This window comes from Rattus rattus, chromosome 10 (genome assembly GCF_011064425.1).
Source record: "Rattus rattus isolate New Zealand chromosome 10, Rrattus_CSIRO_v1, whole genome shotgun sequence".
Taxonomy (NCBI): Eukaryota; Metazoa; Chordata; class Mammalia; order Rodentia; family Muridae; genus Rattus; species Rattus rattus.
This window is the reverse complement of record NC_046163.1, coordinates 62,891,713-62,904,065: the sequence shown is the minus strand read 5'-3', so window position 1 is coordinate 62,904,065 and position 12,353 is coordinate 62,891,713. Positions and strand designations below refer to the sequence as shown.

At 52.5% G+C, this 12,353-nt stretch overlaps 1 protein-coding gene across 1 annotated transcript; it reads left to right on the top strand.

Moving 5' to 3' along the window:
* Positions 1–2,657: 2,657 nt before the first annotated feature.
* Hlx (H2.0 like homeobox) lies at positions 2,658–8,253 on the top strand. The gene is made up of 4 exons (XM_032915148.1): positions 2,658–3,562; positions 4,264–4,443; positions 5,107–5,291; positions 7,396–8,253. Exons 1-4 carry the CDS (start codon positions 2,980–2,982, stop codon positions 7,876–7,878), a joined length of 1,431 nt encoding a protein of 476 aa, XP_032771039.1. The 5' UTR covers positions 2,658–2,979; the 3' UTR covers positions 7,879–8,253.
* Positions 8,254–12,353: the final 4,100 nt, after the last annotated feature.

Here is a 12,353-nt window from a genome sequence, read left to right as displayed (position 1 = left end):
AGTCCAAGTTTGAGCCCATCGAAAAAACAGGAGATGACCTGAACTCCGGGCGAGCCCTGGGCTTCCTGCTGCTTTCTTGGTTCTGAAGGGTAGGGGGTAAGGAGGAGTGCAGTGTTCAGGCTGCCGCCAAAGCGACTGGCCCGCAGGGGTGAGACTTGGGCCTGGAGCAAGAGAGATCCAAAGTCTCCCCTCCCTTCCCTGCGGCTGCTCTTCTTTTCTTTTCTTTTCTTTTCTTTTCTTTTCTTTTCTTTTCTTTTCTTTTCTTTTCTTTTCTTTTCTTCTCTTCTCTTCTCTTCTCTTCTCTTCTCCTCTCCTCTCCTCTCCTCCCCTCTCCTCCCTTCCCCTCCCCTCCCCCCTCCCCTCCCCTCCTCTTCCCTTCCCTTTCCTTAACTTTTCTTTCTTTTGCGTTCGCCACACTCCACCTGGAGTTCCGATTGTATGACAAAGCTGCAGCTGGGCTGCAACGACTGCAATGGTGTCGCAGGCCTGGGAGAACCGAGGATCGCTCGGAGGCGACGCAGCTTGTAAAGCACTGAGCTGCGGGAGAAGCAGCCCTTGCAGTCTAGCCTTTGAGCTGCAGGGCACTCCTGGCTTCTAACTGCGGGCGGGCTGTGCACGCTGCCAGACGCCTAGAGCACCAGGGTTCTACACTCACAACTCCGGTTCAGCAAACAGAGCAAAGAGGGGAAGGAGGTGGGAGCCTTATTTCTAGAGGAGGAGGAGAAGGTGCAGGCCTCTGGGCGAAGCGCGGTTTTGAACTGGGACTTGGCTATAGGCCCCTCGCTGTCTGGACCTCTGAGGTTAAACTGGAATCGCAACCGAATTACAAAGGCTGCTAGAAAAGACCAGAGAGCAGGGCAGCCTAGATACTCTCTCCCTAGACAAGTGACTTGCTCTCTCTCTAATGCCCAGTGAAGTTAATAAACCGGTCTTACACCGCATCACACCAGATCTTTAGCCCAAATCCAGCCTCCGGTGGCCCCTGTACTTGTTACAAGTCCACCCCTTGCTAGACAGGACTTCCGGCCCCTCTCGTCCCAGGCACCGCTGCCCTCAACTGTCTGTATTCCTCCATCCCTTGATATAGTGCCCCTGTCCCTGATGCTGGGACATCATATCCTGTGATTGATTAGCCACTGATTGCTGTCCGGGAGAAAGGCGTCCGCTAATGATGACAACACCGGCGACCAAAGCTCCGAAGCTGTTAGACATCAACTCAGGAGCCCACGTCAATCTGAGCTGATAGTAACCTGGCAGTTCCCTGGCGGTTTCAGGTTTTTGGTATCTTATTGCTGAGGGGGAAATAAGCCTGCCTTGAGCTATCATTCAGGAGACACTCATTTGGACAATCGAAAACAAAAGATTTGGCGGTTTCGTTATTGTCGTTATTTTGTTTTCTTCCTGAAATGCGCAACAACAGCTCATCTGGGTGGCCTGTGGTCTGTTTGGGAGAGGGGCGGGGAAATCCATTCTGACTATAATTTAAAAGAGAACGAATTCTTAAAATAGAGATATGGATGCGACAGAAAACCCCCACTGCACCCGGCCTGAGTTCTAAAGACCCCTGGTGAGAATGGAAGGCGCTGTCTGTGGAGGCTCGGACAGTGCCTCCGGCCAACAGGCCAGAGCGGATCCTGGAAAAAACTGCCACCGAATTAAAAGTAGGCATTTAATCTCAGAGGCAACCGCTCCCTGGCACTTGCAAAATGTAGGACCCCACGTGACCCGGGGATGTGGTGGCCGCGGAGGGTGGCACTTCCTACAAGGTGCAGAGAGGGGACACGCGTGCTGCTCTCCCGGGGCTGCACTCCTTGTTGATTCCGAGGCTCGGGGCAAAAGTTTGGCTCTGTCTAAGGGAGACGTTTGGAGCCATCTATCTTATTTTGTTTGAAAAGTCACTCTTTCAAGTTGTCACTAGAATGACAGCTCAGAATAAAACTAATTTGCGGCCGGCCCTCCCCCTGGCTTCTCGGAGGAGCTCCCGAGAGCTGAGAGGCCAGCGGACTATAGTAGATTTGGGTCGGGATTTTGGGTTGTAGGGGCGCTGAGAAGATGGGGGCCTTTACCTAGGACTTGTGATAAAAGCACTTGGAGAAAAGTAGAGAGAAGGAAGATCGCGTGAGAGCGGAATACGGAAGGGACAGCCTGTGGGCCGCCAGCGTGGTCTGTTGGGGCGTTTGGGGGTTGGGGGTGCAGTACATCAGAGTACAGGAGCCTCAGTGATCTCCTCCTTCGCAGCTCCAGAAAAACTCCTGAGACGGACTCCGAGGCTCTGCGGGTGGCGGGTCCCCGAGCTGCGAGTCGACTTTCGGCCCCTAAGCGGCTCCCAGAGACTCTCAGGACTCTGCTCAGCCCACGCGGCCGCAGAAAACACTTTGGCGTGGCCAGGGCGTGGCTGAGCGTGGGCCACGCCCCCTCTTTCCCAATTCCCCTCCACTCCGGAGTCCCATTGGTCACGAAGACGGCCAATGAGCGCACGGATCAAGGTCCTACCCCGGGTCTGACTCGAAAGCTCCTGCCAAAACTTTGGGAGTTTTTAGAGAGGAGTTTTTTTTTTTATTTTTTTCCTTTTTTTTTTTAAACTAACGGATGATTATTGTTGTTTTAAATTTAGCTCTTAGGGCTTAGCTGTTTGGGTTTTTCTTTCGGTGTCGGGCCCCTGTCTCCCCGGCTTCTGCGGAGTAGCAGAACGAGGCCGCGTCCGCCTCCTCGCCCCAGCGCCGGGCGATCGCCTCCATCCACCGGGCGGAGAGCTTGCCCGCCGCGCCGCCTTTCAAGCCAAGCCAGGGGCCCAGGCCGTGGCGGGCGGCGATCGGGCCCTCGCCACGTCCCTCGGTGGCGCTAGGGCTCCCCGGCTGGCCCTCCGCTTCGGGGCGAGCGGAGAAGCGAAAGCAGCTCGGGCTCGGCTGGGACACCGCCTCTCCCCGAGCACCCACCCACTTCCCCACTCACCCAAGACCCCGCCGGGATCCTGCCAGGATGTTCGCAGCCGGCCTGGCTCCCTTCTACGCTTCCAACTTTAGTCTCTGGTCAGCCGCCTACTGCTCCTCGGCGGGCCCGGGCGGCTGCTCCTTCGCCTTGGACCCGGCCGCTGTCAAGAAACCCTCTTTCTGCATCGCGGACATCCTGCACGCCGGCGTCGGGGAGCCGGGGCCCGCTGCAGAGGGACTGGTAGGGGCCTCGGCAGCCCTCACCGCACACTTGGGCTCCGTGCACCCGCACGCTTCCTTCCAAGCTGCCGCCAGATCCCCGCTCCGTCCCACCCCGGTGGTGGCGCCCTCAGAAGTCCCGGCTGGATTCCCTCAGCGGCTGTCTCCGCTCTCTGCCGCCTACCACCAGCATCTCCCGCAGCAACCACCAACGCAGCAACAGCAGCCGCAGCAACAGCCCCCGCCTCCACCCCGGGCGGGCTCCCTACAGCCACCGACTTCGGGGACGCGGGTGGTCCCCCACCATAGCGGCTCCGCCCCTGCCCCCTCCAGCAAAGACCTCAAATTTGGTATTGACCGAATTTTGTCTGCAGAATTTGACCCAAAAGTCAAGGAAGGCAACACTCTGAGAGGTACGTATTGCTGGAAGGCCTCAGGCCTCACAACCACCAAAGACGGCCTGATGTCATGTTGGTTTGGGGTGCTTTTATATTTAAAGACAAAACGGTAGAATGAGGGTGAAGAAAACGAAATTAAAGAAGACTGTGTGACATGTAAAAGTCAACTATTCCATGTTTTAAAAAAATACTTTCGGGTTGCTTTAACAGCACAAACAAAAGTTTTGCAAAAGTGTGTGTGATCCACCTTTTGAATGAAATAACTGCAGAAAGACCTAGATCTTTCTGACAGGGAAATCTCAGCATCCGGACACTTTGCATTTATTTGATTTCCGGTAAAATCCTTCTTAAGAATTGCGGGAAAAGCAAACCGGCTAGTCGAAGCTCTTGACGGGAGAAGGCTGAGTGGGGGGCCTGAAGGGTATAAGTATAGGGTTTGTAGAATTCCTGGAAGGCGTCCGAAAATTACCACCTTAGCAACATTTTATGAAAAGCCTTTCCTTGTTGTGGGATGAACTGGACATTCTTGACACACACCCTGAGGCAATTCAGGCCCCGCTGGCGGTTGTCGCAGAAAGCCCTTCTTGTGAATAAGGGGTTCTTTTGGAGTTCGGCAGCTAAAACTGGATCAAGGAAGAAGGGGAAGGAGGAGCAAATCTGCCTAGAGTGTATGAGTTTGTGCAAGGTGTAACCGACTCTTCTTTCGCCCTGCCCAGATCTCACATCGCTGCTAACTGGTGGGCGGCCCGCAGGGGTGCATCTAGCTGGCCTGCAGCCTTCGGCGGGACAGTTCTTCGCATCTCTAGATCCCATTAGCGAGGCGTCTGCCATCCTCAGCCCCTTAAGCTCCAACCCAAGAAATTCTGTTCAGCATCAATTCCAAGACACGTTTCCAGGTAGAAAATTTTCTGGGTTCAGCCGGTGCTGCAAAGGCCAGCGGCAGTGCGGAAACCCCTAGTAGTTGGGGTGGAAGCCTCCTAGGTCCTCTGAGAGAAACTGAATGTTCTTTTTAGTGGTGCATTTGGAGAAGACCATGCTAGGGGAGCCAAGATAGTGTGTGTATGGGTGTGAGTCACCACGGTCCCTATTCTTTTCGCCCAGAGAGGGTGGTTTGAAAATAAAGTATTCAAAGTATTCTCTCTCTCTCTCTCTCTCTCTCTCTCTCTCTCTCTCTCTCTCTCTCTCACACACACACACACACACACACACACACACACACACACACACACACACCATTCTGCTTGACTGGTTATATCTTCTCTGAAAGACAATACCAGGGGAATTGTCACTGGCAGGCCATTCGGGCCACAGGGACAATTCCAACTGTTTCAGCATGTCGACAGCTTTGTTTTTGGTTTGTGCATTTCTCTTGAACCTCTACAAAGTGGCCTGAAAATATCTGTAAAAATCTTCCTTAGCCATTCCTAAACAAGCAAAGGAGTAGTGAGGCGAGGGGCAATGCAAAAACACCTTTAAATATCTCTGAGACCAGAAGGCAGGAAGGCTGTGGCCTTAACACCAAAACGTGGCCCTGAATCTCTCTTCCTGCTGTTTGGCAGGTCCCTATGCTGTGCTTACCAAGGACACCATGCCACAGACGTACAAGCGGAAGCGCTCCTGGTCCCGTGCTGTCTTTTCCAACCTGCAAAGAAAAGGCCTGGAGAAGAGGTTTGAGATCCAGAAGTACGTGACCAAACCAGATCGAAAGCAGCTGGCGGCCATGCTGGGCCTCACGGATGCACAGGTACTCTCTCCGATATCTCCAGGCTTCTCCCGCAGGCACTAAATGGTAAACAAGGCGAGGGCGTCAGGCCTCCTCCACTCGAGCTCATCATCGCCTCCAGCAATCTAAACACAAGGTCTTGAATTTCTTGAGGCTCGAGGCTCTTGTGGTGAAGCAACTCAAAGCAAGGGGAGAGGCGGGTAGGGACGGAGATGAAGGGGAGGGACAACAACCCATTTCTGAAGATGTGTGTCAACAAGCACCCTTGTTTATTTTGGCCAAGTGGCCAAAAAACCTCGGAGAAAGCAAATAGGCCTCGGGAGATAATAATTATGCACTCGAGTGGAGCGTACTTCGCAGCAGTGGAGCGTAGTAGGAAGAGATAATAAAAGCAAAGTCAATAGCTTGTTGTTGGTCCCCGCCACCCCCACTGCATTGTGAAATCCCACTTGTGAGGAACTGAAAATATAATTTCAAACGGAATGGCTTAGTGTTACTTTAAGACAGGGATGGGGCAGCCACAGTCCCACTTTCTGTCAGCCCAGTCTCTGAAGATAGTGTCTGTTGGCAATGGAGTTGAGGGAAAGAAAAAAAAAAGATTTTCTTAGGACGGCCAAGAAACTTCTTTCAGTAGGTTTTACTGACTTGATTTAGAAAACGTATTGTCCTCTCTCTCTCTCTCTCTCTCTCTCTCTCTCTCTCTCTCTCTCTCTCCTCCCTCCCTCCTCCCTCAATCCACCCCCCCAATCTCAATTTCAAGAACTAGAGTTTCTCTTTGCTTTCTTTTCTGACTAAAGCATACTCATCCTGTTAGGCCCTCTTGCTTCCGTGCTGAAGCCTAAGCAAACTGCTTTCTCATAGCTGCCTGTCAGACTTCTGTCCCTGTGTCTTTCTGTTCTCTGTTACACAACGCGCTTCCTCAGCACACACGGTCATCATACTGGAAAGCCCAGACACGTTCTACCAGCTGTGCATGTTATTTTTAAAGGGGGAAGCTGGAACCAGTGTGACTGCCTTGGGTCCCCCCAGGGGTCATAGATTTGTGTAGATTCCCCAATCCATCTCTTCCCTATCCCTGCATGCTATGCCGCAGACTTAATGCTGGCATTTTCGGAGTCCCTGGGAAATTAAATTTGTTTCGCCCCCTCGCAAAGACGGCCAATGTCAACTCTTAGGTTAAAAAATACACCATACTGATTCCCCTTTACTTAAAATCCAGCAGATGAGCCATGCTAGTGGGATCCAGCAGATAAGCCATGCTAGTGGGATCCAGCAGATGAGCCATGCTAGTGGGATCCAGCAGATAAGCCATGCTAGTGGGATCCAGCAGATGAGCCATGCTAGTGGGATCCAGCAGATAAGCCATGCCAGTGAGATTCGCTCTACCATTTCTCCCGTCCTTTTGCCCACGTCCACCCTTAAAACAGTGGCAGCCAAAAGGGCTGTAGTCTGAGTACCTATGAGGCAAGGCAGGAGGATCTCAAGTTCAAGACCACCCTGGGTTCTAGAGAGACCCTTTCTCTAAAAATTTAAGGTTGGTGGTGGTGTGGTTTTTGTAGTGAATTGCTTTGGGTAGAGTGTGGGAGAGGGTTTAAAGAACCGGAATTCTTGACCGAAAGTCACAAAAAAAAAAAAAAAGAAAAAGAAAGAAAGGAAGGAAGGAAGAAAGGAAGGAAGGAAGGAAGGAAGGAAGGAAGGAAGGAAGGAAGGAAGAAAGAACCGTGGCATGGTGTACACAGTTGGGATATACGTGCCGTTTAGGTGTCAGGACTCCTTAACCTGAATCCTTCTTACACGAGTCCTGAGTTTGGTGAGATTACGAAGCAGTATGCAAAACTCTGCCCTTCCAACTTGCACTCAGGTCTTTTAGGGTTGAGATTCGAGGGTCGCACTTAAAGAATTGTTCCTAGTGGGTTGGGTGGGTTTCCCGCCTTGACTGAGCCTGGGTTTTTATGCTGGGTCACTGCGTGTGCATAGCGGAGGCATAGCAATGCGGGGTGTGTGTGTGTGTGTGTGTGTGTGTGTGTGTGTGTGTGTGTGTGTGTGTGTGTGTGTGTGTGTGTAAGTCCGGGTGCGGTGAACTTGTTATTTATCTCGCATCTCTCTCTTCTGATGTGGCGCACAGGTGAAGGTGTGGTTCCAGAACCGGAGGATGAAGTGGCGGCATTCTAAGGAGGCGCAGGCGCAGAAGGACAAGGACAAGGAAGCCGGCGAAAAGCCTTCGGGCGGAGTCCCCGCCGAGGGAGAAAGAGAAGAGAGGAGCCCCAGCCGTTCCGAGGGCGAAGCCGAGAGCGAGAGCAGTGACTCGGAGTCCCTGGACATGGCCCCCAGCGACACAGAACGGACTGAGGGAACAGAGAGGTCCCTGCACCAAACTACAGTCATCAAGGCCTCAGCCGCGGGTGCCCTCATCACAGCCAGCAGCAGCGCGAGTGGGAGCAGCTTCAGCTTCAGCAGCTCCAGCAGCCTGGGTAGCAGCAACGCCAGCGCGGGGAGCGCCAGCAGCCTTGGCAGCAACTGCTCGGAGCTGCTTCCCGCGCACCAGCCCTCAGTCACCAGCGGTCCTCAAAGCCCTGAGATTGCCCAGGTCCCGCTTGCAGGATTATAGACTGGACCGAGGGCATGGCGTGCAGCTTCCCCAACATTGGCTGGAGATTGTGCCTACTTTAAGTTGGTGGCAAGGGTCGCCCAGATGGGAGCCGGACGCCGTGGGCAACCTCTTTGGGGTTCATGCCTTTTCTCTTGCTGCCAAGGCTGCCTAAGGCCCACAACCCCCTCCCCCACAGAGTGGAGAGTTTTAAGGTCCCTGGCCAAAGAAAGAATTCGACTGTTCTCCCTACCTAAGCAGCTCACACTGTGAAGTGTTCGGTGGAACTGTTCCTCTGAGCACCAGGGGTCTTGGCGGAAGGACGAGCTGCACTTAGGAGGCCTTTAACTTGTAAATAAAATGTTTACTACGGTTTGTAAAAGGCCGTTTGGCGTACTGGCTTGCTGGGTTGATGAGTTTATTAAATCCCAAAGATCGGGGACCAGAACATTGGCCCCAAGCACTGCAGATGGCAAGAGGTGGAGCAGGGGAACGCAGCCCCAGAGCCTTGTTACTGACCAGATCCCTGTCGGGTGGTAGAGATTTCACCCAACTTGGCGACCCCCACCTGTGACTGCCTGGGTGCGAGGCTCATAAAGGGACAGACTAGAGTCTTGGGCCTGTTCTGCAGATGGCTTCCCTAAGCAGAGCCGGGATGCACTGAACTCAGAGTTTATGTGGAATCCGCCCTGCTGCTGAGCTGGACTCCAACCAGGCACAGCCCTGCTCACAAAGCCCTTGCTAAGTAAGCTCCCAGCCCGGAATCCGAGGGCTGTACCCGGGTAACTGTAGTGATGGGTTAAAGAAACCCAAAGCAGTATCTCGAGAAAGGAACGGAAATCTCGCAGTCGTTAGGAACGGGGATCAGACTTCCAAGGGCCAGCGCCCTGCTTTTAAAGAGGCGAATGTAATTGAGTAGTGATGCGGTGCCTAGAAATGTCCCACAGGGGTGAAGCTGAGTGTGGAACATTTAGGAAACGATACCTACCCTGTACCCATGCAAAACCTTTGCAGCTCTCCCACTGAGATTCACACCACAGTATGAGTCAGGTTCCCAACCGTCACTAGGAGGAACACCAGGAAGGCTTTTGTTTTTAAAGGTGGAGCCTTCTTCTCCAACCTGTTCCTTCCACCCACTTTCTAACGATGTGGAAAGCATTAAGATGATAAAATCCATCTTTAGGGAACATTTTGAAACAGCAGGAGCAAGAGCAGCAGCACTAACAACGAAGAGGCCCTAACAATTTTTGGCACAGGGTGGTAACAGGGCACAAGGTCTCTTAGGAATACACCCTAGCATCTAATTCCTGCAGTTCCTCCGGCCCAAGAAAGGGAGGAGAGAGCTGAGGTCAGATCCTAGAAGGCAGTGCTCTCCTGGAAGGAGCTGAAGTGCTGGGGCCGATGACCGTCTTGCTTGTCTGCGCTCCGTCCCCTCACTCCCTGGAGCTGGTTTCTGCCTTCTTGCTCTGAACTTGTGGCTGAGGGCTGGATTGAAGATGAGGAAGATTATGTGTGTGTGTGTGTGTGTGTGTGTATGTCTACATATGTATACATAATATATGTATACATATATATGTATATATATTAGGAAGATCATAGTGAAAGCAGTTGGGGAAAAGCAAGAATAAATCAAGATAGAAGGCCCCTCCCCAGGACCCCAATTTAAAGACGCTGTGAGCCAGGTATTATCCCTAGTTACTCACAAGATGGGAGGCTACAGGCAGCCTCTAACAGCCCGGGGCTTCAGGTGGGGTTGGGACAGCTCCTTAAATATCCCTTTGGGCTTTTCTTCTCGAACTTTAGCGTTCCCCCTGTACCTCAAGTTTTCAGCTATTGCTTAGATTCCTCCTCTTAACTCCGAAAATGTTAAAACCCTGGAATTCAAACAGTCCAAAGACACACTTAAAATTCTGACGTTAAAGAGAGCAGAGCCAGGGTATGCCCACCTAGGCGAGGGGCCTGGCCTGTCTGGGGAGAGACTGGGATTGGGGGAGGCAGTACTTCATGCCGACTGCGGTTTTTCACTGTCTCTGGCTTACGGCGCCCCCTCTCCTGCCTGCTTCTAACCCGATGGCAGCAGCTTTTCTTCTTCGCTTTTAGACTTAGTAACCGAAGGAAAGGAACCATCGCTGGGGTAAAGTAATGGTGTACGTTTTCTGGTTAGAACTTCGGTTTTCTTTTGGCCACATTGGGCAAGACCCGGGACTTGCGGTGAGCTGGGGACGAAACTACCCAGGGCTCTGGTACCTGGAAGAGGTGGCCGAATGCGTCCCATTTGGAATGGGTAGTCTGAAACTCCCTCTCCCTCCTAGTTTCTGATGGAGACGTCTACCAGTCAGAACGTCACAAACCCTGCGAAGCTTCATTTACATGAAAAAGGGGGAGCTGCAAAGAGAAGCCCCCTCCCGCTCTGGCAGGCTGTGCAACTGGACTTCAGGCTACCTAAAGTTGCGGGTGGTTTCCTGCTGGAGGCTGCTTGCTCCGCTACTGGGTGGGGTCTTTCTGGAAGCGCTTGATCCTAGCTTGGGCAACTAAGGACTGAGGTTCCTGAGGCGCAGAGAAGACTAAGTGTAGAAGATGAACGGACGCCAGATTTCCAGGCTGGTTGGAGCCTGAAGGAGGTGGGCGTGCGAGGCTCCGGAGCCAAGCAGGGGTAACGAAACAGAGCGGGGCTGAGGCCTGCGCCCCTCTTTTTTAGGGCGCGTGATTGGAGATTTCCTCCAAGCAGTAGTAACTCCACGGAACAGGGCTTTCCTTATCCCTTGCAGTCCCCTCAGTGCAGAGCCGACTGAACCAAGACACCAAGACTTTCGAAAAACACTCGCAAGAGTGGTGACCAGTGTGAATTTCACTAGGAAGGAGTAGGAGTCTGACATACAACCTCCAAGCCTGCACTCACCACTCACTGACACACATCGGAGACAGAAAGACTCCTACGATCTCTCTCTCTCTCTCTCTCTCTCTCTCTCTCTCTCTCTCTCTCTCTCTCTCTCTCTCTCTCTCTCTCTCTCTCTCTGTTGTGTGTGTGTTCGCGTGCGCGCGGCAGAATGGATTATGAAGAGGTTCACCTTCACTGTATGGCAAAAGAAGGCGAAGATCCTCACACCACACCGCCTTATTCTAAGTCTGCGGGTGGGACGTTTGTCTCCATAGCGTTTGTCTGGCGCCACATTCCGTAGACCAAAACCACCGCAAAACAGATCCACCTTCTTCCTTTGCTGTCCTCTGCAGAAAGTGGGGAGGAGCCTGGATTCGAGGAGTGTGCCACCCCGCTTCCCAGTCCCAGGGGCCAAAGCTGTCAGGTTCTGAGCAACAGCAGGGCAAAGTCTTTTCTCTAAGGAAGATTCTAGCAGACTCAGCCAAGGAAACCACTCCCTTTCTTCACCCACTCCTCACCCCTCCAAGGATTGGCAGAGACTGCTGTAGATCCAGCCCTCACAAATCCCAGACCCACCCTCCTTCCCTCCAAGCCTCAGAAGGACCACAAGAAAAGCCAGGAACTCTGAATCTTTTCTCTGGCTGTCGTTCCTCTCCAGCCCCTGGCAGGCTTGGTGGCTGGGCCATACTGCACCAGTGGAAAACGCAAGGGAATATTGTTAGTTCCAAGTAGACTTTTCTTTTTCAAGGTCCCAGAGGTCCAAGAACCCCGAAACTGAGCCCAGGTTTCCCTGCCCAGGGTCACAGCTGAGAGTTCTCAGAGGCAAGATAGAAACCCCACTCTGTAACAGGGAGTTACAATGAACATTACTTTATGGGACTTTAACCATTTCTGGGACAGGACCTCCTTCTCTCCAAGCTATGTCATTTTAAGCAGACTGACGGGATAGGCTTGTGGCTAGCAACAGAAAATAGTTCCGTTTTTAATGTCTCCATGTTGTCCAGGGTTCCCAAGGCAAGTCAGAGGCTCTTCTACATGGTATGTCCCCATTCTGCTTACCAAGTGGGATGATACTTACCACTTGGGAAGATATTCTCAAACCTGCTCTCCCTTTATAGGCAGACTGAAAACTGGGACCTTGGGGCCTTTTGCTCCCCTTCACCATTTTAGAAAACAAGGAGGTGTGTTTCCATACTATGATCACTTCTGATGTCGCCACTCTAGGGGATGAGACACACGTGACAGGAAGAAAAGTGATGACATGTGTTCAAGACCACCTGGTGAGTGAATGCCAGGTCAGAGATGGACCTTGAGACTCACATCTTCTGAAGAATGCAGGGATATGAGCACTTTCTCCTGGTAGACCTGACCAGTAGGTTCTGATCAGGATGATCAAAGCTCACTGAATTTTTACAGAGGAGACTAAAAGTCTCTGAACCATAGCCTGGGGACTCTGGGCCCCTTCTCTTCCAGTGGGTCTGTAAGGGGTGTTGGTGGTGCTAGTGGGTATCCCCGAGAGATTATTTCTCAAGAGGTGGTAGGCCTAGGCATTTGCTGGTTGACATCTTGCTTTCCAGCTTGAGACATTCCTGGCTGTGCTGCTGAGCTCTGAGGGTCC

Coding starts and splice junctions, on each gene's coding strand:
- Hlx (XM_032915148.1), top strand. CDS start 2,980: ATGTTCGCAGCCGGCCTGGCTCCCTTCTACGCTTCCAACTTTAGTCTC. Junction 3,563..4,263: donor GGAAGGCAACACTCTGAGAG/GTACGTATTGCT, acceptor CGCCCTGCCCAG/ATCTCACATCGCTGCTAACT. Junction 4,444..5,106: donor ATTCCAAGACACGTTTCCAG/GTAGAAAATTTT, acceptor GCTGTTTGGCAG/GTCCCTATGCTGTGCTTACC.